Source organism: Coregonus lavaretus (genome assembly GCF_964263955.1).
Source record: "Coregonus lavaretus genome assembly, contig: HAP1_SCAFFOLD_2841, whole genome shotgun sequence".
Classification (NCBI taxonomy): Eukaryota; Metazoa; Chordata; class Actinopteri; order Salmoniformes; family Salmonidae; genus Coregonus; species Coregonus lavaretus.
This window is the reverse complement of record NW_028156112.1, coordinates 52,554-72,863: the sequence shown is the minus strand read 5'-3', so window position 1 is coordinate 72,863 and position 20,310 is coordinate 52,554. Positions and strand designations below refer to the sequence as shown.

Here is a 20,310-nt window from a genome sequence, read left to right as displayed (position 1 = left end):
AACTCTCTCTCTCTCTTTCCTTCTCTTTCTCTCTCCCTTTTGAGCTCTCTCTCTCTCTCTCTCTTTCCTTCTCTTTCTCTCTCCCTTCTGAGCTCTCTCGCTCTCTCCTCTTTCTCTCCCTCCCTCTGAGCTGTCTCTCCATCCTTCCCTCTCTCTGAGCTGTCTCTCTCTCCCCATATCTCCCGCAGAGAGAAGAAGAAGAAGAGTGGGAAAAAACACAAGCGAGACAGGTGTGTTTGCATGTTTTGTGTGTGTGTGTGCGTGTGTGTGTGCGTGTGCGTGTGCGTGTGTGTGTGAGTCATAAGGAAGGAGGAGGGGTTTACTAGAGAAGGACTTTCTGTCTCATTAACTTATCATGACCGTTAGATCGATTAGATCGAGTCTGTGAGAACCACTGGGAAGAGCTAGAAATAGCCAGAGAATGTGAATGTACCCAGACGTGCTTCAGCCTGCTTGCGTAACAGGGAAAAGGGGTTAATCTTACCCCAGGACACTTCACAACATAACTATCCCAGGAAAAAGCTGGGATGGAAAATGTTATGTTGGTGTCGACAAAGCACCCAACTCAAGCTCTCCTATTGGCCCAAATAGTACAGGAACCACAAATAAGCAATAATTTCCAGACAATAAAATACTATAATATTGATAAGGAGATTCATAAGCATATTCATAAGGATATTCATAAGGATGTTGATAAGGATGTTGATAAGGATGTTGGTAAGGATGTTGGTAAGGAAATTGATAAGGATGGAGGGACACAGTGAGAAGGAGAATATTGGAGAGGATATTCTTCCAGCGCATTCATTCGTTATGTTTAATAAAACCCTCCAAAAATGTTGCTTATATTTTGTATTGTCTTACAAATAATGCAATAATTAGTCAGAAAGAGAGCTCAGGAATATCATAACGACAATAAGCAATTCTAAAGAGCAGGTCCCTTTTTTCTCTCTCGTTCAATCTTTGTTTTTTTACCCCCTTTTTCATGGTGACCGATTGGTAGTTACAGTTTTGTCCCATCGCTGCAACTCCCATACGGACTCGGGAGAGAGCCGTGCGTCCTCTGAAACACGACCCCGCCGCTTCTTGACACAATGCACGCTTAACCTGGAAGCCAGCTGCACCAATGTGTCAGAGGAAACACCTTACGACCGTGTCAGCCTGCATGTGCCCGGCCCGCCACAGCCCGATGGGACAAGGACATCCCGGCCGGCCAAACCCTCCCCTAACACGGACGACGCTGGGCCAATTGTGCTTCGCCTAATGGGTCTCCCGGTCGCGACACAGCCGGGTATCGAACCAGGATCTGTAGTGACGCAACTAGCACTGCATGCCTTAGACCGCTGCGCCACTCGGGAGGCCCTCTCGTGTTCAATCTTACTCTCTCTTTCACTCTCTTTTTGTCTCTCTCTCTCTCTCTCTCTCTCTCGTTCTCTCTCGGGGGCTAAACTCATTCCTCTAATAACCAAACCTGTATGGGAGCTGCAAAACAAGAAAAATGAGCCTCTGACAAAATTGCTGAGCATCACTGCCCCCCACACCTCCAACACCCCTACCTTCCTCCCACGTATAAAACCTCCCCCCTTTTGCCTCTCTCTCCCCTACTCAGATTTCTCCAAAGATCCACTGCATTGCAGGTGTTGTCTATAGATGAATAATGTATGGCTAAGTAAGGGGAGAACAAGATGGTGGGTGCGTCCCTAGAGTAGCTTCCTGTGATGCGCTCTACTGTCTACGTCTGTTGGTGGAATTGGAGAGGAGGGGAGCTTTTTGGTTGGTCCGAACCGTTAGTGCCCACCACCCACCACCCACCACCCACCACACACACTTAACAACAGCTCAGCAGGTTGAGTTCTCTTTGGTTTGGGCTCCATTTTAAAGGATAGGACTGTATATTTCTCAATTTAGGAGAAAAGGAGGGAGGAGAAGGAGGAGGGAGAAGAGGGGGTTAATAAGGAGAACAGTATCAGAGAATGGTTGTGTCTGAGAATGGTGGGTGTCAAATAAATGTCTAATTTACATAAGTATTCACACCCCTGAGTCAATACTTTGTAGAAGCACCTTTGGTAGCAAGTGAGTCTTTCTGGGTAAGTCTCTAAGAGCTTTCCACACCTGGATTGTGCAACATTTGCCCCATATTCTTTTCAAAATTCTTCAAGCTCTGTCCAATTGGTTGTTGATCATTGCTAGTCAACCATATGCAGGTCTTGCCATAGATTTTCAAATAGATTTAAGTCAAAAGGGCAAGGATATTGGAAATGTAAATTTAGCCTACTGGATGACAACTTGTTTTTAACCAAGACAGAATAATTTTTCCTACATAACATAGTTACAGCAGATCCCCTTATTGTATGGGACACTTTTAAATGTGCCTTTAGAGGCCATGCAATTCAATACTCATCTTTAAAACAAAAACTAACTACAGATTGATAGCAATAAAAACTGTAACATAGAGGCACAGAATAAGTTAGAGGAAAAACAGAAAGAAATGGAGGAACTTATTCAAGAAAGATCAAGTGTAATATATTATAAAAATAAAGCGAACTGGATGGAATATGGGCGAAAATGCACCCCAAAAAATGTAATGTTCAACTTAGAAATGCTACCAAAAATAATTTACAGAAACGTGTTACAAATGACAGAGTCATCCATGATTCACCAAACAATATTTTGAAAGAGGAAGCAAAGTACTTTAAGCATATGTTTTCATTTCAGTCCCCTCCATCTCTACTAACTGAAGTTAATTGTATTTTTTTTTTCATCAATTAATAGTGTAAAATTTACATAACGGGAATACAGTGTTGTGTGAAAAGAGGGGGAAATAATATCTATTGTTGGCCAGTCTGACTAATCACCATGGCAACAGTAGTGTGAACATCCTGTAGAGTAGGAAGTATGTACACAGTCAAGCGTTGAGGAATGAGCCTGTATCCCCTCATTGATCGGGTCTAGAGACACGTTCAGAACATCCTGAGCTGTGTGTGAATAACAGAGGTTTCACCCTCTCTCTCTGTAGGTCGGTGTCTGGTCACAGGAGAAAGAGGAGATACAGGTGGGTATGCAGTTAAATATAGTACATTGTGCACATCACATATGTAGGCTTACAGTCAGGGTGACTCAGTGAATGTAACTAGGCAAATGCTTGCTTGTTACAGTGAACATACAGTGCCTTCAGAAAGTATTCATACCCCTTGACACATTCCACATTTTGTTGTGTTACAGCCTGAATTCAAAATGGATACATAAACAAAATGTTCACCCATCTACACACAAAACCCCATAATGACAAAGTGAAAACATGTTTTATTTTTGCTAATTTATTGAAAATGAAAAACAGAAATATCTCATTCACATGCTTTGACAGGTAGCTTAGTGGTTAAGAGCGTTGTGCCAGTAACCGAAAGGTCGCTGGTTCTAATCCCCGAGCCGACTAGGTGAAAAATCTGTCGATGTGCCCTTGAGCAAGGCACTTAACCCGAATTGCTCCTGTAAGTTGCTCTGGATAAGAGCGTCTGCTAAATGACTAAAATGTCAAATGTAAGATGAGCTCAGGTGCATCCAATTTATTTTGATCATCCTTGAGATGTCACTACAACTTCATGATTTAGGAAGAAACACACCTGTCTATTTATATAAGGTCCCACAGTTGACAGTGCATCTCAGAGCTGAAACTATACCATGGAACTGTCCGTAGATAGCCGAGATAGAATTGTGATGAGGCATATATCTGGTTATAAAACAATTTCTAGTGTTGAACATTTCCAAGAGCACAGTGGTCTCCATCATTGGGAAATGGAAAAAAACTATTAGAGAGCTGGCCGTCCAACCAAATTGAGCAACCGGTCAAGAAGGACCTTGGTCAAGGAGGTGACCAAAGAACACAATGACCACTCTGACAGAATTACAGAGTTCCTTGACTGAGATGGGAGAACCTGCCAGAATGACATTCTCTACAGCACTTCATTAATCTGGTTTTTATGGGAGCGTGACCAGATGGAAGCCACTCCTGAGAAAAAGGCACATGACAGCACACCTGGAGTTTGCAAAAAGGCATGTGAAAGACTGAGATCATAAGGCAAAAGATTATGTGGTCTGATGATACAAAAATGTAACTCTTTGGCCTGAATGCAAAGCGCAATGTCTGGAGAAAACCAGACACAGCTCATCACCCGTCTAACACCATCCCTACCGTGAAGCATGGTGGTGGCAGGCAGCATCATGCTATGGGGATGCTTTTCAGAGGCAGGGACTGGAAGACTGGTAAGGATGGAGGGAGCAATGAATGGAGCCAAATACAGGCAAATCCTTGATGGCAAAAGGAGAGCTTCACACTCTAGGAGCTCAGATGCAATAATTTAATAACCAACGTTTCGACAGACAAGCTGGTTATTAGGTTATTAATTGATTGCATCTGAGCTCCTAGAGTGTGAAGCTCTCCTTTTCTTTTTCAAGTGTTCTACTCTGCTAGCCAGCACCTCTCCTAAATAGGTGTTTGTTTCTTTAGCCTCCAAATCCTTGATGAGAAGATTGCTCTTCACCGCCGCTCCCCATCTAATTTAACAGAGCTTGAGAAAATCTGCAAGGAAGAATAGGAGAAAATCCCCAAATCCAGATGTGCAAAGCTGATACAGACATACCCAAGACGACTCAAAGCTGTAATCGCCGCCAAAGGTGCTTCTACAAAGTATTGCCTCAGGGGTGTGAATACTTATGTAAATGAGATATTTATGTTTTTCATTTTCAATACATTTGCAAAAATGTCTAAAAACATGTTTTCACTTTTTCATTATGGGGTGTTGTGTGTAGATGGGTGAGAAAAAAATCGATTTAATCAATTTTGAATTCATGCTGTAATACAACAAAATGTGGAAAAAGTCAAGGGGTATGAATACTTTCTGAAAACACTGTACCATTTTACCTGTTTAAAGAAGATACACCAACCTGTTTCCCTTTTCAGATCGGGTAGCCCAAAGAGCAAACAGAAAGACAAGAACAAAACCAGAAAGAGGTAAGGATCCCTCTTTTTTTTTAATAATCCAACCTACAATAATGGACTGACTGAACCGGGAAGATGTTAGATGTTCCGTAGACTTAACCCCTTACACTCGTGGAAATATATATAGGGCCAAATTGAAATGTTTCCAACAGAAGAACTACAAAAAGCATATGCATGAACATGGTTAAGACAACACTTTGGAGATTACGGGGAAATGATCAGACCAAAAGGTGAGGACACAACTGTTCACCTGAAACAAGACTGAATCCAAACATTACACTGGTGATTTGATGTGCATTTCACATTTACTGTACTTTTGACAACATTTTGTCTATAACGAAATGTGAAAATATTCTGGATACATTCAGTAACGTAATAAGAATATTCAATGAAATGTTGAAGTAGGCGCAATATAATACAAAACTATGACAAGGGTTTGAGTGAGAGGTCTAACTGGAGTCTCTGTGGACAAACACCTCTCCAAACTGTGCACACTTCTTAAGTCATGTCAATGCACTTTTTATTATAAAAACATATATATACAGTACCAGTCGAAAGGGTTTTTCTTTATTTTCACTATTTTCTACATTTACATTTCTACATTCTACTATGAAATAACACAAATGGAATCATTTAGTAACCAACAAAGTGTTAAACAAATCAAAATATATTTTATTTCAGATTCTTCAAAGTAGCCACCCTTTGCCTTGATGACAGCTTTGCACACTCTTGGCATTCTCTCAACCAGCTTCACGAGGAATGCTTTTCCAACAGTCTTGAAGGAGTTTCCACATATGCTGAGCACTTGTTGGCTGCTTTTCCTTCACTCTGCGGTCCAACTCATCCCAAACCATCTCAATTGGGTTGAGGTCGGTTGATTGTGGAGGCCAGGTCATCTGATGCAGCACTCCATCACTCTCATTGGTCAAATAGCCCTTACAACGCTTGGAGGTGTGTTTTGGGTCAATGTCCTGTTGAAAAACAAATGATAGTCCCACCAAGCGCAAACCAGATGGGATGGTGTATTGCTGCATAATGCTGTGGTAGCCATGCTGGTTAAGTGTGCCTTGAATTCTAAATAAATCACAAACAGTGTCACCAGCAAAGCACCCCCACACCATCACACCTCCTCCTCCATGCTTCACGGTGGGAACCACACATGCAGAGATCATCCGTTCGCCTACTCTGCGTCTCACAAAGACATGGCGGTTGGAACCAAAAATCTCAAATTTCGACACAACAGACCAAATGACAGATTTCCACCGGTCTAATGTCCATTGCTTGTGTTTCTTGGCCCAAGCAAGTCTCTTCTTCTTAGTGGTGTCCTTTAGTAGTGGTTTCTTTGCAGCAATGCAGTCTCCTCTGAACAGTTGATGTTGAGAAGTGTCTGTTACTTGAACTCTGTGAAGCATTTATTTGGGCTGCAATTTCTGAGGCTGGTAACTCTAATGAACTTATTGTCTGCAGCAGAGGTAACTCTGGGTCTTCCATTCCTGTGGCGGTCCTCATGAGAGCCAGTTTCATCATAGCGCTTGATGGTTTTTGTGACTGCACTTGAAGAAACGTTCAAAGTTCTTGAAATGTTCCGCATTGACTGACCTTCATGTCTTAAAGTAATGATGGACTGTAGTTTCTCTTTGCTTATTTGAGCTGTTCTTGACATAAATGGACTTGTTTTTTTACCAAATAGGGCTATCTTCTGTATACCACCCCTACCTTGTCACAACACAACTGATTGGCTCAAACGCATTAAGAAGGAAAGAAATTCCACAAATTAACTTTTAAGAAGGCACACCTTTTAATTGAAATGCATTCCAGGTGACTACCTCATGAAGCTGGTTGAGAGAATGCCAAGAGTGTGCAAAGCTGTCATCAAGGCAAAGGGTGGCTACTTTGAAGAATCTCAAAGTCATGGTACAACACAAATAAAACTTCATGTTACAGGAGGGGCTCGCAGTTCCGGAGCGACCCACTAGGTGTCATCCTCCGACAACCTTAGGCACCTCCTCACTCACAGTCTGGACTAATCATTATCCTATTGGTGTCACCTGTGTCTACCTGTTCACCTGTGTATTTATGCCCTCACTTCCCTGTGTTCCCTTGCTCAGTTTTCTCTGCTAGTTTCTCTATGTCCAGCAGTACTACTCAGTGTCTGATTGGAGACCTATGAACAGGTACTTGAGAAGTGTTCTCCCTGTTTCGTTATTTGTTTCAGTCTTAGGTAGTATTTCGTATTTTGGCTGTCAGCCGGTTTTCAGAGACTTATTTGCTCCGCCTTTCTTTTATCGTGATAAATCTGTTATTTTGTATTCTGGCTTCGGGACCACCAGTAAAGATCCTTGTTTCACCATCTCTGCCTACTGCCTACTGTATATCCTGCACCGCACCTGGGTCACACCTGACACCAACCCTTACAGAAACTGAGCCACTATGGACCCAGCGGAGGCAGCACAGTATCGGAGCGCATTGGCAACACAGGGAGCTATGCTGAACCAACACGCCCGCAGCCTGCAGCAGATCACCAAGAATCTCCGCCAGCTGACGATCGCCGTGCAGAGCCGGGTGGACACCCGACCAGCCCCGGCAGCCGGTGGAGCGAAAGCCAGTGGCGTCTCCAGTCTCGCCTGCAACATCGCGGGAACCCGGCCTACCACCTCCGGAGAGTTACGACGGACATCCAGAGGGCTGCAGGGAATTCCTCACCCAGTGTTCCCTGGTATTCAGCCTACAACCCTCCTCCTTCCCGACGGAGCAGGGCCAGGTGGCCTACATCATCACTCTGTTGACGGATCGGGCCCTTTCCTGGGCTACCGCGGAGTGGGAGAGCCAAACTCCGCCGTGCTCTGACTCCTACCAATTCACCCGGGAGCTACGCAAGGTGTTCAACACCTCTCGGGTGGTGTCGGGGCACGGGGCCGGGAGACGGCTCACGGCCTGTCGGCAGGGTGACCGTTCGGTGGCGGACTACTCCGTGGTGTTCCGGACCCGGGCTCGAGAGGCAGGATGGGAGGAGGCCGCCCAGGTCGTCCTTTACGCACAGGGGCTATCGGAGGGAATGAAGGACGAACTCTCCTTCAGGGAGCTGCCTGAGCGACTGGACGGCCTCGTCGAGCTCTCGGTGCGGGTAGACAATCTGCATCGTGAGAGAATGCATGAGAGAGGGATGACGCAAGGCATATCTCCGCGTCCCCCTATCAACCCGGAGGCTTTCTGCCGATTCAGGGAGGAGACGCCTCAGGAGGAGGCTATGCAGCTGGGTGTGGCGTGCTTGTCCAGGATGGAGAGGCAGAGGCGTCTGCCCCAGGGACGTTGCCGGTACTGCGGCCACGCAGGTCACCACTGCAACTCATGCCCGGAGAAGCCGGGGAAATGGGAGGGCTTGCTAGTATCTGGAGAGGTGCTAGTGAGCTGGAACCGAAACCCCAACTCCAGAGACGCCCTGACTTTTCTCCCATCAGGGTTCAGTGGGCCCGCGCTGCGCGTTGGGCGCATGCACTGGTGGATTCTGGGGCCGCGGGAAACCTGATGGACGCGGGGCTGGCCCAAGGGTGGAGCGTTCCGTTACTCTCCGTCTCCGAGCCGGTTCCGGTCATGGGACTGAACGGCAGACCGTTGGGGTCGGGCTTCATCACCCGGCACACTGTCCCCGTGCGTGTCCGGGTGGCGGGGGGGCTATGGGAGGATATCCAGTTTTTCATTGTGGACACTCCGGAGTGTCCCCCCGTCCTCGGGCACCCCTGGCTGGTCGCCCACAAACCCCGGATAGACTGGTCCACGGGGATGGCTCATCCTGGAGGGAGGCTCCGCCCCCATCCTGTTCCGGGACTCCACTGACCACTCATCAGCCTAAACCACCATCCCAGACCACCTACCAGTCCTCACCTCTTCCCCAGGTCCCGCACTCCGAACCGCCTACCGCCCTAGCGGCGGTTGCCACCGGAAGGACGGCGGCTACAGAGTCCGTCACCGGCCCAGACCTGGCAGGTGTTCCCCGGGAGTATTGGGATCTGGGGGAGGTGTTTAGTAAGAGGTGTGCCAAGGGTCTACCTCCTCACAGGCCATACGGCTGTGCTATCGATCTCCTGCCGGGCGCCATGCCCACACGAGGGCGATTGTTTTCCTTGTCCCGGCCGGAGACACTGGCCATGAGGGAGTATATCAACGAGGCACTCTGTCCCTCTACTTCACCCGCGGGCGCCGGCTTCTTCTTCGTGGGGAAAAAGGACGGTGGGCAGCGGCCGTGCATTGATTACCGGGCCCTCAACGACATCACGGTTAAGAACCGCTACCCACTCCCCCTGATGACGACGGAATTCGAGTCGTTGCAGGGAGCCCGGGTCTTCACCAAGCTGGACTTACGCAATGCCTACAACCTGGTGAGGATTCGGGAGGGGGACGAGTGGAAGACGGCTTTTAACACACCCAGTGGGCATTACGAGTACCAAGTCATGCCGTTCGGTCCAGCCAACGTGCCTCCGGTGTTCCAGGCGTGTGTCAATGACGTGCTCCGGGACCTCCTCGACCACAGCGTCTTCGTGTATTTGGATGACATCCTAATATTCTCAAAGGATATGAGTGAACACCAGCAGCACGTTCGACAGGTCCTCCAACGCCTTCTCCGTCACCAGCTCTACGTCAAAGCGGAGAAGTGCGTGTTCCACACAGAGACAGTCTCCTTCCTGGGGTTCATCGTCACCCAGGGGGACCTGCGGATGGACCCAGCCAAGGTCAGTGCGATACTGGATTGGCCCTAGCCCTCATCCCTCAAGCAACTACAGCGGTTTTTAGGGTTCGCTAATTTTTATAGCCGATTTATTCGCAATTTTAGCTCCCTAGCCGCTCCCCTGACAGCCCTCACCTAGACGAGTGTGCGCTCCTTCGCCTGGACCCCGGAAGCGGGGAACGCATTTGATGCGCTTCAGACGTGCGGTGGGAACAATCCTGTCCCAGCGGTTCCTCGCGGACGGTAAGACTCACCCCTGCGCATTTTTCTCCCGTCAGCTGTCCCCGGCGGAGCGGAATTATGACGTGGGGAACCGTGAGTTGCTAGCGGTCAAGCTCGCCCTGGGGGAGTGGAGGCATTGGCTAGAGGGGGCCGCCCATCCATTCATCGTATGGATGGACCATAAGAACTTAGCCTACATTCAGGGGGCCAAGAGGCTCAATTCGCGCCAGGCCAGGTGGGCGTTGTTCTTCACCAGGTTCCAGGGGTGCCCGGTGTGCGCGAGCACGAAGAGTTCACGTCAGCCCGCGGCAGGGCAGCTCCAACCACCAGTAAAGATCCTTGTTTCACCATCTCTGCCTACTGCCTACTGTATATCCTGCCTTGGTCACACCTCACACCAACCCTTACAACTTCACAAATCACACAGAAAAAACAGTTACATTCCTCCACAAATAAGTCCCCAATCCATACTTTAAATTTCCCGAACGGCACCAGAACATCATGAAATGTATTTAGAATTTTGTTTCAGCAATACGGTGCATTAAAACTAAAAGCAGATTTACCTAGCTCGGTGGAGACCCTAGGAACCTCAAGAGTTAACCAATCCTGTGAACGGGTTAGGCAACTCCGGTGTCTATACTTAAACAGCAAAGTTAGATAAGACGGAAGTTTATGAAGTAGGGCCTTGTTAACCAAAAAGGGAGTAATGTAGCGATCTACTGGTCTTTAGCGAAGTCCAGCCAACCGTTTGGTACAGGATGCAGTGATGAGTATCAAAACTGTCACCTGTAACAAAACGAAGGGCACTATGGTAGATGGCATCCAAAGGTTTAAGAGTAGTAGCAGCTGTACTTTAATAAATAATATCACCATAATCAACAACAGGTTGACTGAAGGTTGACTGAATAATCTGCTTCCTACTGCTTAGAGATAGGCACGATCTGTTTCTGTAGAAAAAGCTAACTTTAAATCTTAGCTTCTTAACCAGCTCATATGTTTTTTAAATGTCAAATCCATATCAATCCAAATGCCGAAGTATTTACAGTATATGTGGGAACACGTTCGATTGAGTGAACATGTAAATCATCTGAAACATTCTTACGAGAATTTAAAAACAGGAATTTCGTTTTGTTCGTATTAAGCACAAGTCAGCAAGGGATTCCTGCATAGGTATCAAATCTGCCTGTAGTTTTGGCACAGCCAGATCAACAGTCCAGGCAATAGCATACATAATAGTATCATCCGCATATAGATGAAGTTTACAAATTTTAACAGGTTGACAAATGGTGTTTATATAAGTAGTGAAGAGAACAGGTCACAAAAAATCGACCCCAGTGGTACATCTTTATGTACTTCAACAAATTCAGACTTAACCCCATCAATCACGATGGCCTGAGTTCTGTCACTAAGATAATCATGAAACCATGAACAGGCGTCAGAGCTCAGGCCTATCGAGGACAACTTATTCAATAAAATAGCACGATCAACCGTATCAAAAGCTTTTGACAGGTCCTCAAACGAAGCAGCACATTTCATTTTTGTGTCTAAAGCATTGACAAGATCATTAACAACTAAAGTGAATGTTTTAATAGTGCTATGGCCAGGCCTTATGACTCAAGGAAAGAGCCTTCAACTATAAGGTGTTGTTGTTGAGTTCTCCTAGCTTTGCCATTGAGGAACTGAAGCGAGCACCCTTGTCGTTTTTTGGTTTGTAACACAGCCCTGCGTCCCCACCATCACACAATTACTGTTGTTGTTTAGGCAATCTAAAAACTTTCCATTATAAATCACAATCTGGGTCAGCTGGGCGTCATTTCAAAGCTTATTCTATTGCCAACATGGCTAGCTAAGTTATAAAAGATGATCTTACAGTGTTAGTATTTGTAATTTTGGGCATAGAATGGAGTCATCATGAGTGCATTCAAGTGCGTGTTCCCCGTGGCAAATTCTCATCAAATAGACGCATGTCATCTTTGTAACCGTGGATCAAATGTAGCGATCAAAAAACGTTGATACCGTAATTTACATACGTTTTCAAATATGGAAATGTGAAGTGCAGGGTGTGGTTTGCTTGTATGACATCAAAGCGGTATTTATTATAATCCTCAACGTCTCATCTTTCAGAACACATCGACTCCTCTCGATTTACTGATTTGATTTGATTTACATCCTTTCCCTCACTCAGACAACAACACATGCTCACGTTTATAAAGGCTGTCCGTTAAAACCCATACAGAGCTGTGAACCAGAGAACCTGAGATGATGTAATATATAGCATGTCAGTGTACAGCCACTGGGTTTCCAATTTGGGCGCTTATCAATGACAAAATCTGCCATTTTCAACCCGTATACGAGATGACAGGGGCTGTGTGTGGAAAGGGCTACGATGCATATTAGTGTAATCAGTGACAGAAACGGACAGATATCAAAATAGAATGATGCATGCCACAAGCTTGAATGTGATATGGTCTCAGTCTGTTACATTGAGCACGGTTACATGATGTGATTATTGTGGATAGTCAGTTTAAAATATTAGCTTGTTTAAAACGTTTACATGCTTTGCAAGAAGAACGATTTTCATAATAAGCCTGTTTCCATGGACACATCTGAAATCAGGCTACCTGATGGGGATTTTTTTGATAAATGCAGGAAATCGTCAATCAAAATAAACATTCTACCACAGTGACCATGTTTATTTTTGTGAAGTCTATTTGATTTGTATGTGAAAACTATTGTCCTAATAATTTGCTCAGAAAACCAGGTGTTTTAATCGGCTTATGCTGACTTCGATTTTGACCTTACACCGATTATGATAAGCAGAGTGAGGTGTTTACAGTGCCTTGCAAAAGTATTCATCCCCCTTGGCGTTTTTCCTATTTTGTTGCATTACAAGCTGTAATTGAAATTGATTTTTATTTGGATTTCATGTAATGGACCTACACAAAATTGTCAAAATTGGTGAAGTGAAATGAAAAAAATATAACTTGTTTCAGAAAATGCTAAAAAAATAAATAACGGAAAAGTGGTGCGTGCATATGTATTCACCAACTTTGCAATGAAGCCCCTAAATAAGATCTGGTGCAACCAATTACCTTCAGAAGTCACATAATTAGTTAAATAAAGTCCACCTGTGTGCAATCTAAGTGTCACATGATCTCAGTATATATACACCTGTTCTGAAAGGCCCCAGGGTCTGCAACACCACTAAGCAAGGGGCACCACCAAGCAAGCGGCACCATGAAGACCAAGGAGCTCTCCAAACAGGTCAGGGACAAAGTTGTGGGGAAGTACAGATCAGGGTTGGGTTATACAAAAAATATCAGAAACTTTGAACATCCCACGGAGCACCATTAAATCCATTATTAAAAAATGGAAAGAATATGGCACCACAACAAACCTGCCAACAAACCTGCCAAGTTAACTGAATAGTTATGCATAGTTTTGTCTTATTTCTTGTTTGTTTCACAAGAAAATGGTAGGCATGTTGTGTAAATCAAATTATACAAACCCCCAAAAAAATCCATTTTAATTCCAGGTAGTAAGGCAACAAAATAGGAAAAATGCCAAGGGGGGTGAATACTTTTGGAAGCCACTGTACATGACTATTGCATAATCTGCCTACTGCCATAATCAAATATCAAATTATTAGTGTGCATATAAACGTACTCAGTGTGTGTGTCTGTCATTGTGCATGTGTGTGCTGGCATCTGTGTATGTGTACATTTACCTGTGTGTGTGTGTGTGTGTGTGTGTGTCTGTGTGTGTGTGTGTGCGTGTGTGTGTGTGCGTGTGCGTGTGTGTGCGTGTGTGTGCGTGTTTGTGTGTGCGTGTGTGTGCGTGTGTGTGCGTGTGTGTGTGCGTGTGTGTGCGTGTGTGTGTGCGTGTGTGTGTGCGTCTGTGTGCGTGTGTGTGTGCGTGTTTGTGCGTGTGTGTGCGTGTTTGTGCGTGTACCCAACAGGTCCCCAGTAGAGTCCCCCAGTAGGACGTCTCAGCGTAGAGGCAGCTGCTGTAGCTCCCACAGTGCATCACTCTCCTCCACAGACCACAGCCCCTCCAAGTCCCCCGGCAGGTAGGACACCCATGGTGGCCCCCAACATACCCCCCTTAGATACATGCCTTCATTTTAATCAGACTCTTTTTGGTCTACTGATGTATCGATGACTAAGGTTTGCAACAGCTCTGCTGGACATGCATGATTGTTATATGGACAGAATGAAAATATCACGACTGACTTGAAAACGTTAAAAAAGTAATACACTATACTCTTGAGTCTATAACCACCTATAGCTATTACAATATACTCTTGAGTCTATGACCACCTATAACTAGTACAATATACTCTTGAGTCTATGACCACCTATAACTAGTACAATATACTCTTGAGTCTATAACCACCTATAACTAGTACAATATACTCTTGAGTCTATAACCACCTATAACTAGTACAATATACTCTTGAGTCTATAACCACCTATAACTAGTACAATATACTCTTGAGTCTAAGACCACCTATAACTAGTACAATATACTCTTGAGTCTATAACCACCTATAACTAGTACAATATACTCTTGAGTCTATAACCACCTATAGCTATTACAATATACTCTTGAGTCTATGACCACCTATAACTAGTACAATATACTCTTGAGTCTATAACCACCTATAGCTATTACAATATACTCTTGAGTCTATAACCACCTATAACTAGTACAATATACTCTTGAGTCTATGACCACCTATAACTAGTACAATATACTCTTGAGTCTATAACCACCTATAACTAGTACAATATACTCTTGAGTCTAAGTCATTTCAGCAGGTTTGTTCAGTGCTCTTTACAGTCTGTACTGTACTTTTTATTAAAGGTCCAATGCAGTTTTTTTTATCTCACTATCAACTCATTTCTGGGTAGCAATTAAGTACCTGACTGTGATTTTTTTTCTATTAAAATTTCAAAAAATAAACAAAAATAGCTTCTTAGCAAAGAGCAATTTCTCAAACAAGAATTTTGCTCCGACTGTCTGGGAGTGGCCTGAGTGGGGAGTGGAAAACTGAAATGAGCTGTTATTGGCTGAGAGGTTTGGAACTATCTTTCTTATTGGTCTATTAACCAATTTACCGCCTGGTGATGGCACCAGGCAAGCCGAAACTCCATCCCACCAATACAGGCTGAAATTTCAGGAGGTCTTTTCAAGCAGCTCTTACACTAAAAGGACATTATCATCATTTTCACAATTTAACAGTATTATTCCAACCTCATAGTGTGGAAATAGATATAAAGCACAGGAAAATCACATTTTTGACTGCACTGGGCCTTTAAACTAAACTATACTATACTATACTATACTATACTATACTATACTATACTATAGCTTTGCAGCCGGTTTGTTCTGTACTCCTGTCTGTCTGTCTTTCCAGGCCCAACTCCAAGCACAAGACAGAAGGACACAAGGCCTGTGTGAGCCCGTCCCCTTCTCCGTCCCCCGGTCCTGACTGTCCCGTCACGTGGCACAACGGGCACCACCAGCATGACCGCGCCCGCAGCGGCAAGGCGGGCAGACTCAACCACAACCACACGGCCGAGGGAGACAAGGAGCAAGATGTATGTAGTCTCCTCTATCTCACCCACCCCTCCCCCTCCCTAAACCCCCCTACCTTCTAATCTACACTCAAATGTAGGAATAACTACACAGGAATAGCTAAACACAGGAATAACTAAACACAGGAATAACTAAACACAGGAATAACTAAACACAGGAATAGCTAAACACAGGAATAGCTAAACACAGGAATAACTAAACACAGGAATAGCTAAACACAGGAATAGCTAAACACAGGAATAGCTAAACACAGGAATAAAATAAATAAATTGGTCATTTAGCAGACGCTCTTATCCAGAGCGACTTACAGGAGCAATTAGGGTTAAGTGCCTTGCTCAAGGGCACATCGACAGGTTTTTCACGTAGTCGGCTCGGGGATTAGAACCAGCAACCTTTCGGTTACTGGCACAACGCTCTTAACCACTAAGCTACCTAAACTAAACATAGGAATAACTAAACACAGGAATAACTAAACACAGGAATAACTAAACACAGGAATAACTAAACACAGGAATAACTAAACACAGGAATAACTCAACACAGGAATAACTCAACACAGGAATAACTCAACACAGGAATAACTCAACACAGGAATAGCTCAACACAGGAATAGCTAAACACAGGAATAGCTCAACACAGGAATAGCTCAACACAGGAATAACTCAACACAGGAATAACTCAACACAGGAATAACTAAACATAGGAATAACTACACAGGAATAGCTAAACACAGGAATAACTACACGTGGAGTCAGTGTGGAGGATACCATGTTAATAGGAGAGGGAGACAGTGTGGAGGATTCCATGTTAATAGGAGAGGGAGACTGTGTGGAGGATTCCATGTTAATAGGAGAGGGAGACTGTGTGGAGGATTCCATGTTAATAGGAAAGGGAGACAGTGTGGAGGATTCCATGTTAGTAGGAGAGGGAGACTGTGTGGAGGATTCCATGTTAATAGGAGAGGGAGACAGTGTGGAGGATTCCATGTTAATAGGAGAGGGAGACTGTGTGGAGGATTCCATGTTAATAGGAAAGGGAGACAGTGTGTGGATTCCATGTTAGTAGGAGAGGGAGACTGTGTAGAGGATTCCATGTTAATAGGAGAGGGAGACTGTGTGGAGGATTCCATGTTAGTAGGAGAGGGAGACTGTGTGGAGGATTCCATGTTAGTAGGAGAGGGAGACTGTGTGGAGGATTCCATGTTAATAGGAAAGGGAGACAGTGTGGAGGATACCATGTTAATAGGAGAGGGAGACAGTGTGGAGGATACCATGTTAATAGGAAAGGGAGACAGTGTGGAGGATTCCATGTTAGTAGGAGAGGGAGACTGTGTGGAGGATACCATGTTAATAGGAGAGGGAGACAGTGTGGAGGATTCCATGTTAATAGGAGAGGGAGACTGTGTAGAGGATTCCATGTTAATAGGAGAGGGAGACTGTGTGGAGGATTCCATGTTAATAGGAGAGGGAGACTGTGTGGAGGAATCCATGTTAGTAGGAGAGGGAGACAGTGTGGAGGATTCCATGTTAATAGGAGAGGGAGACAGTGTGGAGGAATCCATGTTAGTAGGAGAGGGAGACAGTGTGGAGGATTCCATGTTAATAGGAGAGGGAGAATGTGTGGAGGATTCCATGTTAGTAGGAGAGGGAGACTGTGTGGAGGATTCCATGTTAATAGGAGAGGGAGACTGTGTGGAGGATTCCATGTTAGTAGGAGAGGGAGACTGTGTGGAGGATTCCATGTTAATAGGAGAGGGAGACTGTGTGGAGGAATCCATGTTAGTAGGAGAGGGAGACTGTGTAGAGGATTCCATGTTAATAGGAGAGGGAGACAGTGTGGAGGAATCCATGTTAGTAGGAGAGGGAGACAGTGTGGAGGATTCCATGTTAATAGGAAAGGGAGACAGTGTGGAGGATACCATGTTAATAGGAGAGGGAGACAGTGTGGAGGATACCATGTTAATAGGAAAGGGAGACAGTGTGGAGGATTCCATGTTAGTAGGAGAGGGAGACAGTGTGGAGGATTCCATGTTAGTAGGATAGGGAGACAGTGTGGAGGATACCATGTTAATAGGAGAGGGAGACAGTGTGGAGGATTCCATGTTAATAGGAGAGGGAGACAGTGTGGAGGATTCCATGTTAATAGGAAAGGGAGACAGTGTGGAGGATTCCATGTTAGTAGGAGAGGGATACTGTGTGGAGGATTCCATGTTAATAGGAGAGGGAGACAGTGTGGAGGATTCCATGTTAATAGGAGAGGGAGACTGTGTGGAGGATTCCATGTTAATAGGAAAGGGAGACAGTGTGGAGGATTCCATGTTAGTAGGATAGGGAGACTGTGTGGAGGATTCCATGTTAATAGGAGAGGGAGACAGTGTGGAGGATTCCATGTTAGTAGGATAGGGAGACTGTGTGGAGGATTCCATGTTAATAGGAGAGGGAGACAGTGTGGAGGATTCCATGTTAATAGGAGAGGGAGACTGTGTAGAGGATTCCATGTTAATAGGAGAGGGAGACTGTGTGGAGGATTCCATGTTAGTAGGAGAGGGAGACTGTGTGGAGGATTCCATGTTAATAGGAGAGGGAGACTGTGTGGAGGATTCCATGTTAGTAGGAGAGGGAGACTGTGTGGAGGATTCCATGTTAATAGGAGAGGGAGACTGTGTGGAGGAATCCATGTTAGTAGGAGAGGGAGACAGTGTGGAGGATTCCATGTTAATAGGAGAGGGAGACTGTGTGGAGGATTCCATGTTAGTAGGAGAGGGAGACAGTGTGGAGGATACCATGTTAGTAGGAGAGGGAGACAGTGTGGAGGATTGCTCCTTGTCTCCCTCGGCCGTGTGGTTGTGGTTGAGTCTGCCCGCCTTGCTGCTGCGGGCGCGGTCATGCTGGTGGTGCCCGTTGTGCCACGTGTAGTTATTCCTGTGTTTAGTTATTCCTGTGTGTAGTTATTCCTGTGTTTAGTTATTCCTGTGTGTAGTTATTCCTGTGTGTAGTTATTCCTGTGTTTAGTTATTCCTGTGTGTAGTTATTCCTGTGTGTAGTTATTCCTGTGTGTAGTTATTCCTGTGTGTAGTTATTCCTGTGTGTAGTTATTCCTGTGTGTAGTTATTCCTGTGTTTACAGGGTAGTTTCTGTTACTCTGTGTGTCTATCCACCCTGTCCTGTGCATTCTTGCTACCACTGCTCACCTCTGGCTTGACTTGGATGCTTATACCATCTCAACATTCCTTTAACTGGTTAGATAGCGGAGGGAGGGAGGTTAGAGTCACACGTAACCATGAGTTTGCTGTGGCCTGATCCCAGATCTGTTTGTGCTGCCTTGCCTCCTATCGTCATTGCCATGCCAAGACAGCGCAAACAGATCTGGGACCTGAAGTTTGCTGAGGATAACAGAAAGACAAAACTAAATACTGACTCACTATGATCCATTGATCTCTGGCCCAAGTGAGCATTACAATGGTAACATGGAGGTTTAGTATTAGTGTGTGTCCCAAATCTCACCCTATTCCCTATATAGGGCACTACTTTTTTTTTTTACCAGAGCCCTAAGTAGTGCACTATATAGGGAATAGGGTGGCATTTGGGACGGCGTTTAAGACACCCAGGGTTTGGTAATGAGCTGGAAACGATTTGCTTTCTGTTAGGCAGCAAGCTCCTGCAGTGCGTCTCACCTCTGAATCTTCTTAGCAAGGGAAAGAAAACACTCAACACTTTAAAAGTGTTCTTTTGCTACAGCTCCCTCAAATGAAACCAATAGGGAAGAGGAGAAGGTTTATGTAAAAAAAAAAAAAAGTACTTATTCATAGTTTTCAAGAAGGCCCTGTTTAATTTCTTTGATATGCTGTAGAGTACTCTCGTTTAGGAACGTAAGGAAATATTTGAGTCAAAAGTTGTCTTTTGATCATGCTGATGGTAATGCTTGATAACAGCCATCAACGATACCATCTGTAGCTGACTAATCTGACTATCAAAGATGGATGGAATAATGTAAGGCTTAACGATGCTATTTTTACATCTGAACTGAACCAGCTCGAGCTTTTTATTGTCATATGAGAATTCTATGATCTGGCCTGTGGGATTGTGTGGGGATTTTAGCTGAGCATAATTTATACAATTTCCAATGCTTCTTACAACACGTGATTGGTTTAAATTTAGTTACACGTTCCGCACTAGTGCAACAGTATACCTCAGACAGGACAGTCTCTGGAGTAGGCTGGAACATGGATGGAATTGGTCAGAATAGAATAGAATGAGGCGACAGACAGAGAAGTCATTCCCGCTGGTACAGCAGCAACAGTCATAGCTGTATAAAAAGTTAATGTAGAATTGCTGTATTATATTTTCCTGAAGCTAGCCAGACATGTTTTCTAATTTACTCAGAATTGATTTTGACATCTTATTTGCTCCCGGTCTCTTTGGAACTGTTTGAAAACTGTAACCCCTCCTAGACTGCTTTATTTTGATCTGTCTGTAAAACAACCACAGACTGATTTAGAATGTTATGTTTTAAATCTGTCAGTCCTCAACCGCCTCCCTGCTATAAATGGATCATTAGAACTGAGGTAACATTTTGATTTTTAAATCTAACTGAATCTAACTGCCAGTTTGCTCTGCTAACAAAACAACAGACATCATTTAGATCAAAGGCTATAGCCATTACTGTTTCACTTTCACTGCTGACTAAGCAACTAAATGGGGTGTAGACAAAAAAAAAAAAAAAAAATGGTATGCACGCACGACTGTAAGTCGCTTTGGATAAAAGCGTCTGC

The 20,310-nt window shown here is 44.7% G+C and overlaps 1 protein-coding gene across 1 annotated transcript in view; it reads left to right on the top strand.

The window, feature by feature from the left end:
- Positions 1-130: 130 nt before the first annotated feature.
- Positions 131-20,310, top strand: part of LOC311126769 (uncharacterized protein) — a gene marked incomplete at both ends in the record, with an annotated part of 31,843 nt that continues 11,663 nt past the window's right edge. The window contains 5 exons of the mRNA XM_084200752.1: positions 131-230; positions 3,014-3,049; positions 4,955-5,005; positions 13,897-14,007; positions 15,358-15,541. Coding sequence (XP_084056878.1) covers positions 131-230; positions 3,014-3,049; positions 4,955-5,005; positions 13,897-14,007; positions 15,358-15,541 — 482 coding nt within the window. The remainder of the gene's footprint in view (positions 231-3,013; positions 3,050-4,954; positions 5,006-13,896; positions 14,008-15,357; positions 15,542-20,310) is intronic.